General features: G+C 40.2%; 2 protein-coding genes across 5 annotated transcripts in view; one reads left to right on the top strand and one right to left on the bottom strand.

The window, feature by feature from the left end:
* Positions 1-2,455: 2,455 nt before the first annotated feature.
* Positions 2,456-16,626, bottom strand: nol8 (nucleolar protein 8). 4 transcript variants are annotated; one of them, XR_002836669.2, is made up of 17 exons: positions 15,998-16,464; positions 15,848-15,910; positions 15,683-15,761; positions 14,888-15,038; positions 14,480-14,548; positions 12,270-13,982; positions 11,983-12,174; positions 11,658-11,771; positions 11,129-11,231; positions 10,710-10,848; positions 9,016-9,099; positions 8,456-8,724; positions 7,988-8,138; positions 7,841-7,902; positions 7,620-7,702; positions 7,327-7,466; positions 2,456-2,905 (listed from the first exon to the last, which is right to left on the bottom strand). XR_002836669.2 is itself a non-coding variant. In XM_023799714.2 (17 exons), exons 4-17 carry the CDS (start codon positions 15,757-15,759, stop codon positions 7,407-7,409), a joined length of 3,267 nt encoding a protein of 1,088 aa, XP_023655482.1. In that variant the 5' UTR covers positions 15,760-15,761; positions 15,848-15,910; positions 15,998-16,073; positions 16,476-16,626; the 3' UTR covers positions 7,244-7,406. The 4 variants fall into 4 exon arrangements, 3 of the variants coding, with proteins under 3 accessions (XP_023655482.1, XP_023655480.1, XP_023655481.1); XM_023799714.2 differs by lacking the exon at positions 2,456-2,905 and adding an exon at positions 16,476-16,626 and having other exon boundaries at positions 7,244-7,466; positions 15,998-16,073; XM_023799712.2 differs by lacking the exon at positions 2,456-2,905 and having other exon boundaries at positions 7,244-7,466.
* A 192-nt stretch (positions 16,627-16,818) lies between these two features.
* cenpp (centromere protein P) overlaps positions 16,819-23,046 on the top strand; it is a 74,370-nt gene continuing 68,142 nt past the window's right edge. Inside the window, exons 1-5 of the mRNA XM_023799718.1 lie at positions 16,819-16,894; positions 18,104-18,234; positions 18,584-18,747; positions 18,933-19,021; positions 19,701-19,786. Coding sequence (XP_023655486.1) covers positions 18,110-18,234; positions 18,584-18,747; positions 18,933-19,021; positions 19,701-19,786 — 464 coding nt within the window. The 5' untranslated portion in view covers positions 16,819-16,894; positions 18,104-18,109. The remainder of the gene's footprint in view (positions 16,895-18,103; positions 18,235-18,583; positions 18,748-18,932; positions 19,022-19,700; positions 19,787-23,046) is intronic.

The raw sequence follows: 23,046 nt of genomic DNA, 5'->3' as shown, positions 1-23,046 counted from the left end.
CAGCATTTCCAGTTGAGTTTAACCGAGATCCATCAAGAAGAGAGCATGCAATACTTCCCTTCCGAAGACGATGTCATGCAAAGTGAAGATTTCATGGAGAAAGATTTTATTGACTTTTGTGACAGGGTAACGTGTGTAGCACCCTATGCTGTGTAAAATAACGCGCACCATCAGTCAGTATGCCTTTAAACAGTGGTCTACGTATCTTCTTTTTTTTTTACTTGGAACTTTACACGAACGAACTGTAAAATTTGATATGTAAATTATTCTTCGGCGATTGCCAGCTTTTTGTTTTCAGTATTGAAAAGAAAAGGGTGGGTTGAGTAGGAGGAGAGTCAAACAGCCAATCATACACGATGTTTGCATTAAAGGCGATCGTCTGCCTGTCATTGTAAATACGTTAATCTCCCCATAAAATAAACGCTGTATAAACTGGTGAACAGTCTCGAATGGTCTTTCTTTTGGCTGCGCTGTGGTTTGTAAACGCGTCCTGTAATTTTATACCCATAAATCGGTGACTACAGGAAGTCGTTAAGTTGAACTAATGAGTGTGGGACTTGTGTTGAAGATTGTAATGTAAATTTTGCACAAAGAGACGTAATATTGCGCATATTTTCATTATTTACATTCCGGAGTTTTTCATAACATTAGCGACCCTCCGAAGTCTTTTAAGCAGCTTCTTGAATTTTAGTTTCTTAAACTCGAGCTTGACGGAACGAAATATATATATGCACGAACTAATTATTTGAAATATATTAACCCAGTTTTACAACAGCAAGCAGCAGAAGCCTATATTATATGAACTGGAAATGAAGGTTAGGATGGTGCCAAACCATTTTAATACACGTCAGCCATTTTGGTCTGTCTCGGACAGCCGAGGAACCGTCCAGAATATTCTGCCATAGACGGAATACAGTTATCTTTCATTTGACATTTTTTTTTGTCAGACAGCACTGTGTTCCCATTTTAGGTACCCCGTTTTTGTGTGTGTAAGCTTCTTCGACAAGCTATGCATGATAGTATAGGAAATAAGGAGAAAAACTTTTCCAGTGCCTAATTTACAAATACTGCACAGATTTGATTTTTGAATGAGCAGTTTCTTATTTGTCTTACTACTTTGTGTCATGTCTAAAATGACCTTTTCAATGGCACTTCATGTATACTGCAAAAGTACATAGAGAAACACTGATAAGACATGTGGGCCTAGCCTGAAATGAGATTATGTAAAACTTTCCTAACATGATAAAGCCCCACTTATTGAGTAACATATTAGTCATTCACAGATTATGGCAGCATTCTAAATTAGGCCAGACAGGTTCACTAGCCAATCAAATGTTCTTTAGGATAATAAATATTATAGTTTACAAAAGTAGGTGCCAACTTCTTTGTGTCAGACCTATGGATCTTTTTTGTTCTGCAAATGCAGTGTGCAAAGTTTTATCTATATGAATTAGAACTGAATGAACTGCCTGTCCTGCATAATGATACCCAGTGCATATATGTGTCACTCAATGTGTCTCAATGAGGAGAAAAAAGGGACACTTTTCCTTTAATTACACTAGCTACTTTGGAGAAGACGGTGTGCAGGTAGAGAGCCTTGGAGAGACTTGGAGATCGTTGCGGGGGGATGGGTGCCACCCCGAGGCTGATCTGTAACACATTCCTATTTCCATTCTTTATTACACACTCTGGAAGGACTTCAGGGGCCAAAGATACAATTACACCTATCAGCAAGATGGAACTCTTCCCAGGTCTAAGAAATGATTTTCAGAGGCAGGGGAGACCTACAAGTAACAGGAGTGAGGCAGGGATCATGAGTTGGGCTACGGATTACACATAGCAGGAAGGCTTCTGTCATGCCCCCATGCTATATCAGTGAGCCACTGAGAATGTTTGGCTCCCCTCCCCTCCCCTCCCCCATGGATGTTGAAGGCTTGGGCTGGATTATACACAGAGGTAAAGATAGGGAGAGATCCCTAAACAGCTCTGTCCTGCCCCCCCCCCCCCCACCACCACCTCTCTTTCCCAGTCACTACTCTCTCTCTCTGTCACACACTTCACACACAAAGTTACAAGCAACCCAGCAACTGTCAGGCCCTTCCCAGAGATTCCAAATAGCCTGTCCAGGCTTGCCAATCAAATATGGAGCAGTCAATGATGACAGGGGTCAGTGACCGGACAGCCCCATGAATATGCTGACCCCATGGTAATATGAGAGCTTGTTTAATTTTGAACTGCTTGAGGTGGACGGGCTCACGGGCATGTTGTATGGCAGGGACGTGCTTTTGGGGGGGAGGCAGTGGAAGGGAGGGGGGGGGGGAAGGGAGGGTGTTGCTGAGTGTGTCGAGCTGCCAGTGCGCCCGTGTGGAAAAGTACTACGGCTTGTGTGTGTTTTTCAACTTCATGGGCGTTACACAGAGGAGCCATTGTTAGGGCAAGGTAGTTTTTTTTATTTTAATTTTTTCTTACCAACCAGGGAATGGTCTGTGTTATTAATGAACAACGTATCTACAATTCATACATTAATAAATGTGCAGTTAACACAGTGTGGTCACAAATTCAACTGCATGGTTGTTTCTGCCGGTATTGTTTTTACTACTTTAAATATCACCAAATGCAACACATTGGCATGAGATAAAAATCTTATAAAACTGTATTAATTTGATTTTTGAAGTGAATGGTTAAATGGAGCTGTTGCTTGCCTTGTGTTTTTCAGTCAGTCCGTCTCCTTAGTGACTGTCTTACAAAGGTAACGATGGGACTTGCTGATCTGAATGGCACATTCATCCTCTTCTGCTTCATTGCACTGTTCAAATAGGGGTGTCATTTAGATCCTCCAGAGTTTTAATATGTGTAGGAAGATAAAAATTCCATATTTATCATGAGTGACACGGATATCCGATTTCTGTAACAGAAGTAGAAGCAAAATTAATTTCCATCCATCTTCTGTATCTGTTTGTCCCATGCAGGGTTGCAAGGATCCTGAACCTATGGACACAAGGCAGGGAATAACCCAACACACACTATTCACACCTATGAACAATCTGACAACTCCAATGCACCTTATCATATTTTTGGACTGTAGGGGGAAACCGGAGTACCTGGAGGAAACCCCACGACTACACATGCAAACTCCACACGCATGGAGCTGTGGCGGAAGCTCGGACCCTTGTCCCAGAGGTGGGAGGTGACAGTGAACTGCACCACACAAAATTAATTTCATTAATTAAAAATATAAGCATAAACTTGAAACAAGGTATGGTGAATAGTGATACCACCAAAATAAATCATTCTTGTCTTCACGTAGCCTAAGATATTTTCAAATGATGATGGAGATATCTACTGTATGCCTTCTTATTTTTCTTTATGTTATCACACAAAAAAGGGGGCGTGTTTCTTAGGAGGAAAAAAAAAAACATTGAACATAACATGTTGTGCAGACTTAGAGAAACCTGAAAAAATGACAACCACCTGTTTAAGGCAAACACCTTTACTAGTATCCTTAAGGAACACTATTCTGCTAGCAAGTTTGGCTTCATGTTAAACTGTGTCACTTTTTGTCTGGGCATGTTTCACCTTCACCAGCCCCCATCTTGTCAGTGGGTGTATGTGTGTCTTTAAACATCTGTGTCTCAGATGGAAGGGTTTTTATATGTAAGGCAGGGGGCCGGACCTGCTCTCTCCAATCACATCACGCTGTCAAGGCCCCTAGCTGTATGGTAACTATGCAGAGACCTTGAGAGTGAGCTGAATTTATCCACTTGATACTCTTGAAAGGTAGCACCTATCCGACCCCCCGCGGTCTAATTTCTACACTGTTAAGCTTTACAAAACATGTATCTTTACATGTTTCTTTGTGAAATATTGCCCAGTGGAAACGTAAACAGCTCAATGCAAGGCATTTTTGAACCCATATAAAAACCATGATCAAGCATTCTCTTATTAATCTGCAGCCTCTTTGTTGTCTGGGAATGATTATTTCCACGGTTATAACACTGTCAAAAAGTTGGTATAACAGTGAATCAAAACCCATTATTGAAAAGCCAGCTTCACTTTTAAAATGTTGTAAAACTGTCTTTCCTGCAAACATATTTAAAACCACAGTATAACAAAAACTAAAATGAAAAACAAATTTCTTTTTTAAACTGCAAATTTAGAGATAGCTAATGTAGTTTGTGACCTAACTTGATTGGCTTGAGGATGAATTTCGATAGGCTATTTACATTGTAGTTCCGGCTGAAAGAAAAAAATAATTGTTTACAGTATTTACACAAATGCAAAATACAGTCAAACCGTTAGTTCACTGAAACGATTAGCTGCTCCGCCCCCCCCCCCCCCCCAGTTAATATCTGAAGACAGGGGGCTGCGAAGTTGTTTTTGTTATGAATTAATAAACCATAATGTCGTGTTTACAAGTACAATGAAAAAAGACGGTAGCCAAGGCAGCAGGATGTGCGCCTGTATCGTACTCAAAGTACCCTGTTCCGCGTGTACGTCTAAGATGACGCTCTTCCAGGATATAAAATGAAATAGCTATGCATTAGTGTCTATGACAAAAACGTGCACCTGGTGTCCCCACACCCCTTCCCTTCCCCCAATGTTTGTACTGAAATTGTGCAAACCAGCAGAGAGCTACGTGCAAAACGAGCGAGGCGCTTCTTCTGCATAGTTGCCCACCGACACAAGAAGCGAGAAGTACCGAACGCTTCAACTCGCCGTCAATTTGATCAAACACGACCATATTTTCCCTAAAGAAAATAAGCCATCCAAATAATATGTTCCCAATTTTGTGAAAGCTTAAAAAAGGCGATCTGCCCCCGTTTCTGATACAGAGCTAAAACTCGTTTATGCAAATAGAATCGGGGACCTTGATTAAACGCCTTTTAGCCAGCTTATTCCTCATGAACTTACTTGCTGACACAGCGTTTACGTTTCCTTATTGGGCCGCACCATTCATGTACTCGCCCGAAGCGCTTGGGTGCAAACAGCTATTCATACGTGCAAAAGTTCCCAACACCGCTAGAGGGCGCTGTGAAACGCTGCCAGCGTTAAACAGAGGCGCAAACCGCGACCTCCCGGAAACCGCAGGAAGCACATTGTGCACTGGACGTGTTATAAAAAAAATAGTACAGAGCACCCAAATAATAACATAAATGAATACTTGGTTCTAAAAAGGAAACAATAAATGAAAATATACTATATCTAAAGCTATATATATTGAAAATGTATGCACCTTTCTGTAAAAAAATCTATAGAACATGAAAATGCATTCTTGAGGATTGACTTGCAGGTCATCCTGTGGTTGGGAAGAAAGGGCACCACTGAAGAGCAGGGAGTCTGCGTCAGCAGACAACTGCAATAAAGAATGAACACCTTGTCGATTTAAAATACCTATGTGTAGATACGGTGTGCTGCTGCACGAATACGGGGCTGTGAATTTAACTACGACATTTGCATGTATTCATGCGTTTTGTCTGCATTCCACGTGCACGTGCGCATGAATGAGTGTTCTCTAGTGGCGTCTTACCTAGTGAGTACTCAAACCGCATCTACAACAGGGGACGGCAACATATTGACCGCGTGCACAGGGAGCAATTCATCTCGGATGGCGAGGGAATTAAACAAACCCCCCCCATTATAACTCCACAGATTATTTTCTAACTTAAAGTATGTTTTATTGTAATTCAGACTGGAGACCGATGTAGTACAGTCTACAAAATGTATATCATTATAAAAATTCAAATAAGTATTGTGAGGTTGTACTTTACACCTAAAGAAGCACCTTAACTGTAAGGTAGCAACATGGCATAAAAGGGAAAGAGGGCTAGCAAACCAAGGTCAACGTGTTCAAATTGTAGATTAGATGACACAGTAGCAAATTAGTTCAAGATACTGAACAAACACCAGTCAGATTCAGAGATTAAAAATTAAAATGAGTCACCATCTGGCCCTTTTATGGACTAACCTCAACTAAAAGGCAAAGTAGTTTAAATATTACAGCTTTGGCATCTATAAAATTTCAAGTGTGTGATTGGGCCCTGCGATAGACTGGCATCCAGTCCAGCTGTTGGAAAATACAAAACATTAAGTTCAAGAGCCAACTGTTCACTAGCCAGATATATAATGGTATCCTTGACAAGTGCCATTGTAATGAGATAATCAATGTTTTTCACTTCACCAGTAGGTGGTTCCAATGTTATCACTAATCGTTTTTTTTTTTTTTTTTTTTTTATCTAAATCAAGAGGCTTTTTTTTTTTTTTAGAAAGCTGGGTCAGATATTTGCTGGGGTCATTGGGGTCAGGTGCCCAATGATGAAATCACCTGCCAACCCTGGGATTTGAATCAACAACCTTCCGTGCTGAACCACAAACAAGATTAATGAACAGATGTTAGTGTATCATAAATCTTTGGTATTTAGGTAGCTATATCATTTAGTACAGCACTATAACTACATATTGACATATGCAAATTGAAAATGTAAAGACACACAGATGCTACTGAAACAAATATCCACATGATTCTGCCTGGGTGTCAAACATCCATTTTTATGTTCTAATAAGATAATCATTTTTGCGGAGTTGTCATGTGATCTGGTCTTTTAAATTGAGGATTCTGCCTGTCAGCCTGAACCATTTGGATTAGGGGCGGAGCTAAATCCTGCAAAAATGAGTACAGCACATCATGCTTTATCACTACTGATTTAAACGCGAGCAGCAGCAATCAAACAAAACCTGTTATATGTTGCATCTGACAGAAATACTAATCAGTCAACATGAGACAAATTGTGTGAAAGGTTAGATGGTTGGTAAAGATTAGGGCCTTTGTACTTTGTACAAACCATCGCAAAGTGCTCCAGGAACTGTCTAAACATTTATGCATGTGTATGAATTTATATATATCATAAAGATTAAAAAAGCCTTTATGCTATCGGGGAGTACGCAGTCATTTTCCTTCTAAAGACAAACTATAACCAGTATGCTGAAATGCCAAGATAATTCTGAACCAGGTTTAAAATTAGATCTGTTTGAAAACAATTTTCGGCAAATACCTTTCCTTAGTATTTCATTCTTGATAAATCCTGTCTACATTTGCAAAATAAATGGATAATATAAAGTAATAAAAAAAAAAAAGTCAAATAAGTTTAGGTGATCATGTTGGTATACATAAGCTTTTACCAGACCCGGGTGGTGGAAGATATCGAATCAGGTCAGGGTTATTTTTAGTTATAAGAGGAATGCGACAGCCAGATTATCTGCCTTTTATTTGTGACAAAGCTAGAAACTATATCTGTTAATCCAAACTGAATATTTAGCCAGCAGTCAAACCTATTTTACAGATGGTGTCACTATAGTGACATTCTGAGTGCGTCCTGTTGGCAGGACAAGCCAGTCCAGTTGTCTTCCTACTAGCTCCTCCACGACGTTTTCACCCTTCGTTTAGCATTCCTGTGCTTCTTCCTGTACTCCTACATACACATTTAAATAAAGTTATAGTCATTAAGAAAGACTGTACCCTTCATGAGTTGACAATTCATTTAATATTATAAAATACTCATAATCAGAGCAACTTAGATAAATGAATTTTAAATGACACAGCTGACTTGTATGAAGACAGTTACCTCAATCAACAATGAACGAGTCTCCTCCCACGTCTCCCTCTGCTCTTCTAGGTTTCCCATTCGGCAAAACATCTTAGGTCCTTCTGAGCAACCAACCCAAAGCAGGTGGGTGGAGAGAACGAGAGTGTCACACACAGCAGGTTCCGCCCACATTGAATATTGGCCACACCCACATTTGTTGATGGACACACAGCACATTAAGAATTGTGGGATACACATACCTTTCAGCCTTTCATCATCTTCAAAGAAAAAGAAAAATGTTTTCTTCGGTTGTCCCGGTCCCCTGAAATAAGCAATTTTTTTTTTAAATTTAAGTGGCTCTCCCCATGTCAATGTAAAAGCTGGTAGGCAATGGAAGACTGGTTTACTCATTGGAACTGGCTGGCTGAGGCTGATTTTCAGGCTCCTTGTCCTCCTGGTTCTCCTCCTCCTCCTCCTCCTCAGAGCTGCTGTCTTGAAAACGGGGATCGGCTTGCCATGACACCTTTGCTCCTTTCAGCAGCTCCACCTTGTAGTCGTCTGAAAGAGCAGAAAGGTGAGAGATTTTTTTTTTTTGGGGGGGGGGGGGGGTGGTTTCTATTACACCCCCCCACACACACACACACAACAATGCCTGCAAAGTTCCACAAACAAAAACCAGTCTTAGTGCCCATGATCTAAGCATTTCAATTTTTTAAAATTAGAACGTGCACCAGACATGCTTATGCAAAAATCATATTAATCTGGCTGGTTTTTCCATAAAAGCTGCTCAGATTAACTCTCTGCAAGAACCTCTCCTTGAACTTGATTCAGGGGCCATTCTAACACAAGGCTCCGATCTTTCCCGGCAATCTAACCTTTCACAGTGGTATCCTCCACCGGGTCGTCGCCGAAGAATGAGAATTTGAAGCCTGACGATTCGGTTTCAGTTGCATTTCCAGCTGTATTATCCAGCTCTTTCGTCGTCTCTTCGTCCTCTTTATCCCACGCTACAGAATCTTTCCCATCAGCAATGTCTGTGGGTCCGAATACCTCTTTCAGGTCCACCACCACATTGTAGAAGATGTCCTTGGACACTTCGGGGAGTTTCTCCGCCGCCTCACGTTTCTTACGCCTTGCGGCTTTGCTATGGCGCGAAAACGAACAGGGAGACATTTATTTTACAAAGCTGTTCACCCATCGGCATGGGATTCCTGCTGTCTTGGGACTACGGTCCTGCACGGGCAGGATGAGGTGAGCTGAATACACGCCGACACACAGCAGTGGGCTAAGCCTGTGTGCCTGTAATCAGAAGGTCGCCGGTTCAAACCCCAGCTCCCTGGGCACCACTACAGGTTACTCTAAAAGAGCAAGTTGAGGGAGGCGTAAAAACAATTTCCCCATTGGGATCAATAAAAGTATGAATTATTATTATTACCCTTCTTTCTTGGGTTCTTCAGGTTTTGTTTCAAAAGCTGCATGTTCTTCTCTAGTGGGATCATAGTGTAAGGCTGACATATCTCTGAAGGGACAGAAGTCAAAACGTTAAAATGATCAGCAAAGAAAATGCTGTAGAACTCCCACAATATGCAATGTCGGAATTTCTTTGAACTCGGACAACATCCGACACACGTGCACCATCAAACAGGAAATCCTGACAGACTCCAGGAGCCTGTAGGTGCCATATAATGAAAATAGGACTGACTTCGACAAAGTTAAATAAGGAGAGTTCAATACATGGAATTGACACACTGTGAATCTCAAACACGCTCTTTGAAATCCGAATCCTGCATATGTCAAAGGAGGAGGTAAAATGGGCTGATTCAAAAATCCTAGACCGTTATGTAAGCCTTAACTACACCCCCAAACTTAACATACACCAGTCCACTTTCAAGCCCAATGGACCTGCAAGGGTGTGCATGCGCAGTTTCCACAAACTGGCGAAGAAAAAAACATATACTGACAGCCATTAACGAAAGGTTATTTATTACTAGTATGATAAGAAGTCCTGATCAGGGGTAGGTTTCCCAAAAGCTTACTTGCATTGTTCCAGCTGTGTAAGTTGCCCCCATAACAAACAACATTAAACATGAATCTGGGATACTGACATTGATGAGACTTTTGGTTAGCTAAGCAAATACCTACTCAATATAGAAGTACAAATAAAATAATTAAAAGTCCAGATTCGTCGCAAAATTTACCAGCTGCTCGGCTTGCTGTCTGCAGTCCTTGACAAAAACTGCATGACGAAGCATCGTAAAATCATTTGTTGACTGAGATGCAAAATAATTTCCATGTTCTTGTTACAACGCTAATAAAGTTATAACTATGCCGAAGTTTTACGTGGGAGTGCTACGGTTACGTGTGGCAAAGCAGAAGGAGTACACTGTAAAAAGTACAGGATAGTAAATGCATAAACTGCTAACATAGTTGTTTATCATGGGGATGCACGTAACTGGTACGCAAGTACACATTCACTGCTGCATCCTAACCTTTATACAGCTAATGTGTGCTTCATTCTTGGTATAAAGGTTAAAATTCATGGTCATTTCTTGCACAAATGCATACAAAATAAGTACGCATTTGCGCTGTTACTACAAAAAATTGCTGCACATATTGCTTTATATGGCGAATGCATACTTGCGCACCTTATGTACATCCCGTTTCATTTTATTATGTACTGTACATTACTGCATGCGATATAGTTATACACGACTGGCAGGCCAGTAGGTTTGTTGACATAGCATCACCACGAACACGAGTAATGCGCTGCGCTATAACGTTATAGGGGATAGGAATTTTTCAGCTCTGTTATAATCTAATGGGACCACGATCACATATGTGGTCCGTTGACTGAAACGTAATACAGTGCTGTTGTAATGCAGACTGTAGAGATGCTGGTTCTGTATGAGCCATTTCAGTGTCGCACTATCAGCCAATCAAAATACAGCTAATCAACATATTAATGAGCCCACCAAATAAGGGAAAACATCCTGTTTCATTCTTGGGCCAAACAGGGTTCTAAATGGGCCTGTAAAACCATTTCTGTACACTTTCCATCCAAACTATGTTCACAGAACATTTCAAAACATTGAAAAATACATTCTATGACACATTTAAGCTAATCCTTACCTAAATGTTCTGCTCTTTACACTTTCTTTGCTTGTCTCAGAAGCCTGCAGGCCAATGTGCAGAACGCTTTCCAAGATATTTAGATTCTTCTTTTTTTCCTCTTCCAGCTCTACCTCAAGACCATTGCAAGACTTGTGATCTTTATTGAAAATAAGAAAGAATAAAAAGTTTAACAGTCAACATGAAAACGTGATTGTCTTCTGTGCCCGAGGTATTAGAAGAGATTTCCGCAATAAAACCAAACAACATGATCCAACCAAATGGCTGAAAAAGAATATGTTTTTTTTTTAGCATATTTCCCCAATATTTTTTAGCATATGTGATTATATATTGCAAAATAAATGAGTATTTAAGGCTGGTAGACAGCTGATAAACTATTCATTTCAAGTCTCAGCATAGACACAAAACATTAGTATCACCTGCAGCCTGACCTGCAGTACTGGCCTCCTGTTCACTTTCCAGAAATCTGGAATCCATGCGAAATCTCTCGTCAGCCCCAAATCTGGACTGCAGCTTCATTAGCTTCATAGTGGAAAAAATTGGTAACATCACTTTCCTTCTGGGTTTTTCCCCCCATACACTTATGCATTTTCACACCGACAATTTTTATTTCTTTAGCACAGGGGTGGCAAAGGGCCGGTGTGTATGCGGGTTTTCGCTGCGACTCCCTAATTAGATTACTAATTAGAGGACTGATTGGCTGAAGAGTCCTCACACCTGGGTTTGGATAGCTGGACCCTTTGCAGATAAGATTGCCCACCCCTGCTTTAGCAGATGTTTTTATTTAAAGCAATGTGCATTTTTGAGACAGCAGCATCAGGCAGTAACTGCGGGTAAATGACCCAACACTGAATTCACTCTGCCAACCCTGGGATTTGAACTTGTGAGATTCCGATTACAGGCACAGCCTCCTAATCCACCGAGTGACTGACCACCAAGCATTCTCACCTTCTGTCCAGCCTCGCCCTCAAACTGGGGCTTGATCTGAAACCTCTGATCATCTTCTTCATCATCATCCTCATCGCTGAGAAACAGTTTGCTGCCTCCCTGTTTCTGAAATTCCTATATAGGAATATATTAAAAAGTTAATCAATTAAACCAATGAAATTAGTGAGAGTTGCTTTAACTGATCTTCGCACATTCTAGATCTTTTTTCATGCAGACACCTGACAATTAACACCAAATCTTTACAGTGGTAACTGCAAAAATGCAATCATTCACTGACAATAACAACACAGAATTATGATAAACTTAAATAGCTTACAAAACATACCTTGACAGTCAAATCTTTGCTGGACTGTCTGAGTTTGCCTGGTTCCACTTCGCTAGCACTGTCTTCAGACAACTCAGAGCTGTCCTCAAACAAGGTCTTTCTTGGGGTTTCAGTGGCAACCTGTGCCTCCTCTTCGCTTTCGTCATCGGAGTAAAACACTATGTGTTTGCCTTGACTGGTCCCAGGTGTGTCCTTAGGAAAAAAGAGAGATGATTGAATGAGCCGATTTTCCTGGCTCATTTCATTATGCCAAACTTATAGCACTTGGCTGAACCAGCAAAACTTACCAATTTGGACAGGGCGCTTTGGATGAGCTTCTTCTGCTGCTCGGCCTCCTCCTGTTTCTGCTCCAGGGCCGCAAGACGTTTCTGGTTGTCCTCCTGTTGCTTCTCAGAGGTCCGTGTGATCCCTGGATACTGAGGAGTCTTATTACGGGGTTCCGTCTTCTCCGAATAAGACTCAGGCATTTTTGGAAGCACAATATCTTTAATGTGACCATGGTTCCCTTTGGAATCCCCGCTTGCTGGAAACTGGGTATCCGACAAACTGGGCTGAGATCCGCAGCTGTGTGCATTATTGGTTTTTACTTTTTTTTTAGGTTGTTGTTTGGACTTTTTGGGTAATCGTTCGGTTTCTTCATCCTCTGAGCTGCTGGACTCCTCTGATTTTCCATTCTCTCTCTTTGTTGCCATGCCGCCGACAAATGACAAGGGTTTTGAATTCACCGCTTTGTCTTTTGGCTGATTTGTTAGGGTTTCTACGTCGCTGCTTCGCTTTTCTGAGGGTACTGAATCTGATGAGGAATCCAGTGCTGGCTCTGATTCAGATTCCATCATCATGAAGTCCGACTGCTTTTTTCTTCTCACGTTAAAGTCCGGTTGAGCCCCATTCATTAGCCCGAAGAGGGACTTTGTTCCCATGAAGGAAGGAAGGCTCAGGGATGAGGTTTTCCTCTTCTTATTCTTTTTCATTCTATCACACATCTCATCGCTACTGTCATCTGCCAAAATAGCCGCCAAAATAGCATCGGGTGTGTTGCCAGTCGTTGCTGCTAATGGCTTTGTTTTATGCGGCAATACCACTTCTGAAGACTGACTAGGTTCCTTGTGTGAAGTAGGCCATTGGCAGTCCTCTTCAGAACTGGCTGAAGGCCCTTTCGCCAGGTTTTCCAAATCCGCTAGAGAAAGCTCGAGCCGGTAACAGTTGGCCATCATAGCCTCATAATCTGAATCTTCATTCCCACTGGAGTCGTCTTCATCAGAGCTTGATTTTCCACTCTGACTAAAATCCCCAGTAATGAGTTTACTGGCCTTTCTCTTTCCTCTAGTTGCTTTAGTCTCACTATTCTTCTCCAGTTCGGAATTTGGACCATTTATAGTTTCAGTAATTACTTTTTGGTTGCCAGAACTTCTGCGGTTGGACAGAATTTCATCAGTATCTGCTGAATCATAGTCCCGCTCGTTGTCTAACTCTTCAGAAATGTTGGATCCCCGGAACTGAAGAATATTTGGAGTCAGAACAAAATCATCACCAACCACTTCCAGCTCAACTTCATTTCCCAGACTCATTTCCAAACTGCGTGCATTTTCTGATGCAACCAACACTTTAATTTCTTCCTCTGAATCAACATCACTGTCCCACCAGTGTGAACATTCACGATTTTTCTTTTTGGGTGCTGAAGAACCACGATTTTCAGAAAAGTCTTGCAATACATGAACTTTACCAGCACCATTCAGTGACCTTCTCTGGTTTTCTTCCTTTTGTTGACTGCCAGGCACAGCTCCCGAATACGATTCCATCAAAATTTTGCTCACTGAATTTTTCCTGATCTTCGCAGGGAGTGATTTCTGGGGCGGGAATTCTCCTCTTCTTTTCTTGCTAATTTCATTGTCGGCATCTAGTATTTCCCAAGTTAGATTTGACACGGGAGTCTCAGTTGTCACTACAGTTTCCAGCTTCTTGATGTTGTGGCAGTGTTTTGAAGGATCATATTTAAAAACGTGCTCCAGTTAAAGTATAACACACACAGAAAGCCTGACTCAGCAACACAGTACCGCACAGTAGTCACAGGGCACTCCTCTGACTCCAGGCAAACATGTCAGCTCAAAATGCACAATTTTATATTAAAAATTGCCTTTCTAAAGGTTAGCATAGAAAGTTAGCCTCCGGCAAAATATCTGTTTTCTTACAGCACCTAAGCAGCTGCTAAAGTTAAATTTGGCCAAAACACAATTAATTTATTTGCATTTATCTGTAATAAATTAGACCTAACCCATCGCTTTTGGCAGTGTTCTGTTAGTAACAGTCTCACTTAACAAATAAAGTGTATAACACTAAATGGAAAGCTACAACATCATGATAACTTACAGCAATGTACTGTACCATAGTAACCTATTAGAACTATATAAAATGATACAGATGGAAGCCACAGAGTAACAAAATAATATAATTACCATTTATTGTTTATAGTGTAAAGCGAGTAACCACGAAAGGATATTTTTTTCTTGACTTGATTTTTGAGATGAAGCACTGGGAGAACTCGCCCAAATTTACTTACAACCCAGTCCTGTGAAGAAAAACAAAATGAAAACAGCCATTAAACCATAACAGGGATGAACTACCTAAAAAACCTATTAACTATATGTGCATTTGGTCTGTTTCACTATTGCAAGAAACTGATTTACTGAATACTTCCCTAACGCTGGATGTGAAATTCTAGAAGACACATCTGACATACTGCCAACTAGCAGAAGCCTCCATAACTACTAGTATCTACTTGTTACCACTAACTTTAATAACTTAGCGCTACTGTAGCAGCAGCAATAGTAGTTCTAGCTGAAGCATACTAAAGGTGAAGCATATTAAAGGTGAAGAATGTAGGAAAGAGGGGAAAAACACAAAAAACCTTATGGCCTGGAATCTCAGTTCCTGGAACAGCTGACTTCATGTGGAAGTTCTCTACGCCCGCCTTCTTAAACGAGTCCATCAGTGTCTCTTTTGGATCCACTTTAGAAGTCTGAGTCTTCGCAGCTGCTTGCTGACGTTCTAAGGCCAGTCTATGAAAGGAAGGTTTGTTTTTTTTTTGTAGGAAATCTTAAAGAATTCTCTAAGTACCAATAAATTAAGTCTACAGCAACCAGCAAATGTATTTTGTAACTTGCATCCATCCATTTTCCATATTTTCTAATTTCCATTCATCCATTTTCCATAACTACTTATCCAGCAGAAAGTAATGAGGCAGGGGAAGATCCTGGATGGGGTTCCAGTACATTGCAGGGCACACTCACACATTATGGGCAATTTAGAGATACCAACTTAATTAACTGCATGCTTCTAAACTCCAAAAGGAAACCCACAAACACAGTGTATAACATTTGACAAAAAGATGTCAAAGGGTTGGGTAAGGCTTTAAACTCTCTGCCCCAGGAGCAAATCAGTAGCTGCAGCATAAGACACAATAATATGTGGTTATGGGTTACTATCCATTTTTAGAACAATATTGTTTTTTTTTGTCTCCACTAAGGTTTTTATTAGTTATGGTTGCTTGAATGAATGCTGGCCTCCCTTGTTTTGAAAGATTTTTTGGAGGCGTAACAGTACTGAAAATAATATATTTATCTTCAAACCTTAAAGCTTAAATACTTAATTTCATTACTATTGTTCATTTTGATTCTTCAATATTCATGGCTTTTTAACATACCTGTGTAAAAAACTCTCCTTTGCCACTTCGATTTGCAGTGTTCCACCCTTCCATCTGGACTTATTTAATACTGTCATGCCTAAAAACGATATAAAATCAATTGACAAAGAAAAATCAAATGCATTCCTTAAGATAAAGTATTATCTAGAATCCGCAATGACATACATTTTTTTAGACTTGCATCAGAAATGTTTATGTTGATATAACCAAACGTCTTCAGTGGGGCACCTATAGGGAAAACCATAAGGATTAGTAAACAACAAGGTTTAGTGCAAAGGGTCTGCAACAATGCTGGTAGCAGGCTGTTAGTCTTACCTGTTAAATCTTGCCTTGTTAGGATTTCAACATCTGACACCTCACCAAATTTCCCAAATCTGTCTTTAATGTCCTTCTGAGAAATGGTATGGCTAAGACCACCAATGTATAAACGCTTTACATCTTTCACATCCTGCATTTTAAATTATTAAACCTATTTTTACTTAATTCATAAATATCAGCATTAGATGACAACAGGAACTCTTCGGAAACAATCGTCGATGTTCGATTTAATACTCCACAAGTCCCCGCTAGTTTTATTGCAATACGTAAATCTATATCTGAACGAAACAATCACTAGAAATGACAAAAACGACTAAAATAAAAGAAACAAAAAGATTTCACATAACCCAAATCAACTATTTATAAATGCCTACAAAACTACAATTACCCCGCAAAATCAAGCGGACAGACACATGCGTTTACAACGGTGTGTACATCGTGCTTTCAAAATACAGTCCCATCAGAACTCCTTTACCGAATAATGGGTCCGCTTTGAAGGTTCCGTCAATAAATTCTTATTACTAGAAGAAAAAGCTTATTTACTAAAAGGCGTAAAACAAAACAAACATATAATAAAGCAAATTAAATAGATGTATATTCAAATAAAATTGTTGTTATCGATATTCGTTAATTCAAGGTAGGTATATTTTACAAGTTAACTACAGCAAAATTATGTAAGCTAGTAGTATTTATTATTTCTCTCATTTATTACTTTTTTACGAATTAAAAATGTATATTACAGACAATTTAATAATTATAAATGCATATATTTATTCATTATTTCGATGTAATCGAAAGAGTAACGTAGTAAAATGTACCCCCCCGTTTTGGTGAAGTTGGTAGAGTCCACTCTGGGCGCGCAGTTCCGCTGGTCTTCAAAATAACCTGAAAGCGGTAAGTCTCCAGTGTTTAAGTTTGTTGGCTTTTAGTAGTTTTGCCGTTGACTTAAAATGTTGATTGATAATTGTTGTGAACACGCATGGCATATTTCTGCTGTCGATTAGTGAAAACCGTATATGCAGTTTGAGCTGTGAAAGGGATGCAGAAAGTGTCAGCCCTCCGCTGACACTGCAGCCTTTGTAAACGGCCACGAATGTTAATTTTGCTAAGCGAGTGTCACAAATAAATATCGCCAGTGTTATATAGTAGTTTTTAAACAACACGAGATTGAGCTGTCTTTCCAGTTTGTACCAAGCAAAGTGGATCAAATCTTCCGTTTTGTGTCTGAAAAATTACAGACGAGCTTTGGTTAAGTTTTTATTCGACTTACAGTACACTGGATATTGCTACAATCTATATGTAGTTGATAGTTAAATCCAACGTACACATACCGCCTTGCCCCCTTAGTCCGTTCCTTTTTGGGACAGGCTAAAGTCCCCTACCGACCGTATACTGGATAAATGCTTATAGAAGATGGGTGGCTGCACATATTGAATGACATTGTGAATTGTCATAGCAGTGAAACCACTGTATTAAACAACTCGATCTTATTTCCATTTAAGAGTTTCAATCACTCAAATATAACCCTTGTATTAAGATATGTTGCGTATACACACAGAAGGCTGCTTCAGTTCATTACCACTCACAGGGGTTGTGTCCAACAGCTCCCTGTTCTAGAGAGTACTCCTTTATTTCAGATTTCACATTAAGTGTGGTTAAGCACATGGTTGTACAAATCAACTGAGAGAGAGAGAGAGAGAGAGCGAGCTATACAAGCAGATGTACTGCTGAGAACTAACAGTGCTCCGGGTCTGGAACTGGGGTGGTTTAATTAAGTTACACTTCACCATACAGGAGCCATCATAGCTGGCCAGCTGTTGCAGATATTTCGTGCATTTAGTTAAGGGTGCTACCCATTATGTAGTAAAGTTTGATAGTGGGATACAACAGCAACGCAAGTCCATTCTTTCCTGTTCTAATTCCATTACTGGTGCTAGAGAACTGGCCAGCTGTTCTCTCTTAAGATTAAAAAAGACTTGCTGGTAGTGAAAATGAGTCTTTTTCTTGTAAAAACTCCAAGCCACATTTTTGTGCCTGTGTATCCTCACAGATCTTGAAATGCATGAATATTTGTAATATATTTTCATTTAATCCCAAATATAGAAAGCTATGGAGGAAGCTTATGAAGCAGAAATTAAACTTCTACAAGAAGAAATTGCAGAATTGCAAGAACATCTGGAAAACAATGAAAGAGAGGTCTCTTTGCACTTTGATAAGGACATACCTAAACTTTTGTAAGTTAACCGTTCTTTGTAATTTGCACAATTATTATTTATTACTTGCTCCCTGTCAAGCCAATGCTATTTTGTGTTTAGCAGAGAGTTGTTATGTATAAACAGAGGTGGAGATTTCAGGTCCAGAGAGTACAAATCCAGACCAAGACTTTATTTCAACCAACCAGTTTAATATGAAGAGTCACAGTCACAGTGTACTCAACTGGTTGGTTGAAACAAAATCTTGGTTTGGATTTGTGCTCTCTGGACCTGAAATCTCCATCTCTGTATATAATGTGTGTCTAACAAACCAAGTGATTTATCATGGTGTCAGTGACCCTTGAGGACAATGTGAATGTGCTTATTTCAGGACATGTCTAAGGGCAAAGTCAACAACAGGATATGGGGAAGGTAAAATGGATACAGCTTCAAATCTTGTGATGGAATTGGAGAAGCTGGAGAAAGATCTTGCCCGCCAGACTAAAATGAACGGAATTGTTCTGACAGAGTGCAGAGTGAAGACCCTGGAAAAAAGTGAGTTAATCCTAAATTCAGATTTTACCATTCTGGGTCTTTGGCTATGAAACTGCAGAGATTGTAGCTGAAGACTTGGTTCATCATGCAGTAACCACCTTACTTTGACATTGTAAAATTATTCAGTATCTTGGTTGCCTATAAATAAAGAGTTTAGCAAATAATTCCATCATTTCTGTTTCCAGATAAAAGCAAAATTATCCAGCAACACAGGCTTACTGGTTACTGCTGTCAACTGGCTTTCCAGGTAGAATTTGAGTTGACAGATGTTCAGGTAACTATTATTATTTTTTATTTCCTGTACAGTATTGTGTATATGCTCTTAATGTATACTTTTTTTTTTGCTAAATTTCAATGTACTTTATCACAATTTATTTTTTTCAGTTATTGTGCTATGCTTTTTGATACATGCACTTTTTTTGTATCCTTTCGACTGAGACCATTGTGTGAACCATGAGTTGCCATGTTGGTTTCCTAACACAAGGGGGTAGTGTGAAGCCATGTACTTTTTTCATGGAAAATCTTTCTCTAACTTGTGCTTTTCCGGTTGGACGTGTGAAATTTAAAGAACCAAGAAAACTGGACTGTTTTGGCATGGTATCTGTCCTTTAGCTAATGCTGTGGTTCAGTGTAGCATATGTCCGTTTGTTTTATGTTGCTACAAAACCTTCCCAGAAAGTGTTTCTGTCTTAGCTGCTATATAAAAAAACAAACTTTTTTTTGTCACTTGATAGAATTAATTGCATTTGTATATATTCATGTGTTTGTATGGAACAAATGCACAACTGATAAAAGCTTTGACCTTATAAAAATGATTTTTTTTTGTAGCCTAAGTGGAATTTCCACACACACTACGTTAACGTTGAGTTGAACATCAATTTTTTGTTGTGCCTTAAACATTTAGTTAGAATTCTCCGAACACTTCCCTGAAATCAAATGTCCTTTATTTGCAGGAGAACAATGGCCCTAGAACTGTCACCAGCCTTAATATAGTCATGGATGGCTCTGAGTTTGGTGAAATCAGCACTTTTGTGTCACAGTAAGTACTGCAGTGCAGAATCCTCTTTTTGTATTTTTTGAAATGATGGAATGTGATTGCCTCTCCAAAGCATCCTAAAAAGTGCCTTCTAGACAATCATTGTGTACTTGAACGCCCCTCCATGAACTAAGTATGTAATATTGATTTTTCCAGCATTGAGCTGCTTCCTAAGATCCTGAGCTGTTATAGCTTTTGGCAATAGGCGTAAATCAAATGCTAATAGGGTGAAGCGAATCCAGGTCTGACAGCTGCAGGAGTGGCGGGTCTGCGGAGGGTTCCAGTAGAGAGACGCATGGACAGCATCAGCCGCTGCTGATGTGGAGCCCGCGAGCTCACATCTGGCCTGTCAGGCGCTCTGGGAGCTTCGTTCCCGAGAATTCCTCTCCTGGAATGAAAAGAAACCAAACTTCCTCCACCGTCCGGTCCTGCTAAAGGACCATATAATAAGAGGCATTGTTTTCTACTGGTGGGGGAGGTGGAGCCTCCTCTGCCCTGGTTTTCAGATACTTCTCACGGCCTCATGAGCGCCCCCCCCCTCCTTATTTAAAAAAAAAATAAAAATTCCAGGTCTTAATTTGCAAGGTGATATATTTTATAAATATGTTCAAATACTCATAGTTCCGATGTAGAGGCCGGTGCCAGGGGGGCTGTAAAACCGAGCTTTACCGCAGAACGGAGTCTCCTTTTTGATGATACGTCAACGTATCTGCATCCCCAGGCATCTTCTGTAATGCTATGGTGATATGTTTTCAAGACTTGCTCTTGCTTTTTTCTTTTCCTGTGGAAAATTCTCTGATCACATAAAGGCACATAACAGAGCATTGACGTGTCTCCTGAGCATAGGACCGGGCATTGACCATGGCAACTCAACGTACTTCTAACTTCGGACTACGGACACAAAAGAGCAGTCAAAAACCAGGTGGATCTCTTGAATGTGATGCCCACCCTTTTTAATTTGCTTGACAAAGCCAATACATGGAAATTGAAAAGGATGTTACATTTTGAATGTTAGTTTATGCAGTGGTGTACCATCTTTTGTCTGGCAGTGCTGTCGGTGGCTTGACATGGAGCAGGTGTCGAACTTCGTATGACACGAGCTTCTCATTTGTGGTCCTGCTCTGGAGAAATACATTGGTTTGACAAGTTGTTGTGTTCTTTCTACTAGCAACACCAACACACCTGTTTGGCCCTTGACAGCACAATGAGGCCATGGTCCTTAGCTTGCCTCCATCAAGCGAGACTTCTGGCAGATCTCCTAGCTAGACCAGAGAACTACAGGTCAAATCAAGGTGTGGTGTAGCAGTCAGGGCATAGTGGTCTCTACATAAACAATAAAAATATATTAAAATTGAGTTGTAATGAGTTTACAGAAGATTCTTTGGGGTTTCTTGGGACTGCTTGTATGACCTGCATTGAAGGAGCCTTCAGCCTTTGATCCAATGGCAGGCAGAGGTTTCTTGCATTTCCTGTCCTAATTCTATCTGGTAGCTAATTCCAACATTGAAAGTCAAGAGAAGTGATGAGAATGAACAGCAGTGCTAGAGATGCATGACATATCTTTGACATATCAGTATTGGCTGGTGTTCGTTAATAATTAACACACTGGTGTCAGTCCAATGTGTCAATCTTATTAGATATCGCCGGCCGATATTTAGACTTTAGCTCTGGTGCTGCTGATTTTGAATTATTGAAATAATGGAGGTGAATATATTTGATGATGAGCCGTTTTCTGTGGTGGAGAACAAGGCATTTCGTCGGCTGATTCACTGCTTGGAACCTCTCTACAGTTACTTTGCTGATGTCTCGCTGCCTGCATTGTATAATATGTTGACTACCACCTTCTCAAGATCTTAAGAAGTAATGTCAGCAACATCAGTTTCACTACGGATTTGCGGAGCTTCAAGGTTAACTAGTTATCATTATTGGTTATCAGTATCCATAATTCTAAACAGAAATATATTGGTTATCGGTATGGGCATATGAGTAGGCGACCCCACATGGCGACCGATGGAGGAGGACGATGGAGCCTTTGAAATCTGATGAACACGTCCGTATGAATGTAGTGCACAGCTGTTCCTCTTTCTGATGAGATGTAGTCGACACGCATCCCATTTCGGTCCATTCTTTCAGTGGGGAAAGTTTACTACTTACATGACTCATAGTACAGCACTAAAACTGGTATTTTGCTGAAATGTTTGAAAATGTTTTATTATTGCACAAAAAATGTAAACGACGGTGCATGAATGCGGGTTGACATGCCAGGGTTGAGTTGACATGCCAGGGTTGAGTTTACATGCCAGGGTTGAGTTTGCTCAAATGGCCGGAGTGCTTAAACAGATACGGGGTGGAGGTGGGGGGAGGGGAGGGATGTAGCCTTGGCAAGGAGGGTTAAGCCATGTTGTTCCCATGTGGGGAATCACGGTGTGAGAGCAGCTGCTCCGTGCAGGAGTTCTGACAGGAGTGCAGTTTGTACACTACACTGACAGTTTGTAAGTCACTGGGCTGTTTTCCTGTTCGGGGGCCTGCATCCTTGTCTAAATTATAACCAGACCAGTTCTTCCATGCTTCTAGGTTGTTTTTCTGTGTTAATCTGACAACCTGATATATCATTTTGCTTCATACTCCCTAATGGGTAACAACTGAGCGTGCAGTGACGTGTGTTCAGTCGTGCACATTTTAAGGTTTTTTTTTTCTTGTGAACCTCATTGTGAGCTACTCTCTGGATGCTACTAAACACTTCTGTGGTATTAATCTGTTTATGAACATTTGCAGGCTTCCATTTAGCATTTTGTGCTAGGGCTGGGCAGAATATCAACTTTTTTATAGTATATCGATATATTTTTGAACGATATAGGATGAGACCATAATGTTTGTATCAGTATACTTTTATTGCGTGTTAAAATTAGGGCTGTCGAAGTTAACATTTTATTGTTACGTTTGCAGTCATACTGTGATATCGTCTCTTTGACTGTTAACACATGTAGTTTTTCGATACCTAAATGGGATAATAGTGTAATCCAAGATTTTTAATAGAGACCTATAGTAGTCCTTGGCTGTGAACAACACAAGAGTTTTGGTTGTGATGTGGCATAGAATCCCAGAATTTACAGCTAATATGTAAACGTTCGGTTTGCCGCATCTGACAGGGAAGGTGATGCAGGGGAAAGGTGAGGAAACATTGTTACTTGGTTCATTTAGTTTAAAATGAATGGCAGACAGCTCAGTGTGTAAAAATATTGCAATTTGCAATGTTTGTTTTA

Source organism: Paramormyrops kingsleyae, chromosome 8 (assembly GCF_048594095.1).
Source record: "Paramormyrops kingsleyae isolate MSU_618 chromosome 8, PKINGS_0.4, whole genome shotgun sequence".
NCBI classification, from domain to species: Eukaryota; Metazoa; Chordata; class Actinopteri; order Osteoglossiformes; family Mormyridae; genus Paramormyrops; species Paramormyrops kingsleyae.
The sequence above is the reverse complement of the archived record's forward strand: the minus strand, read 5'-3'. Positions and strand labels throughout refer to the sequence as shown.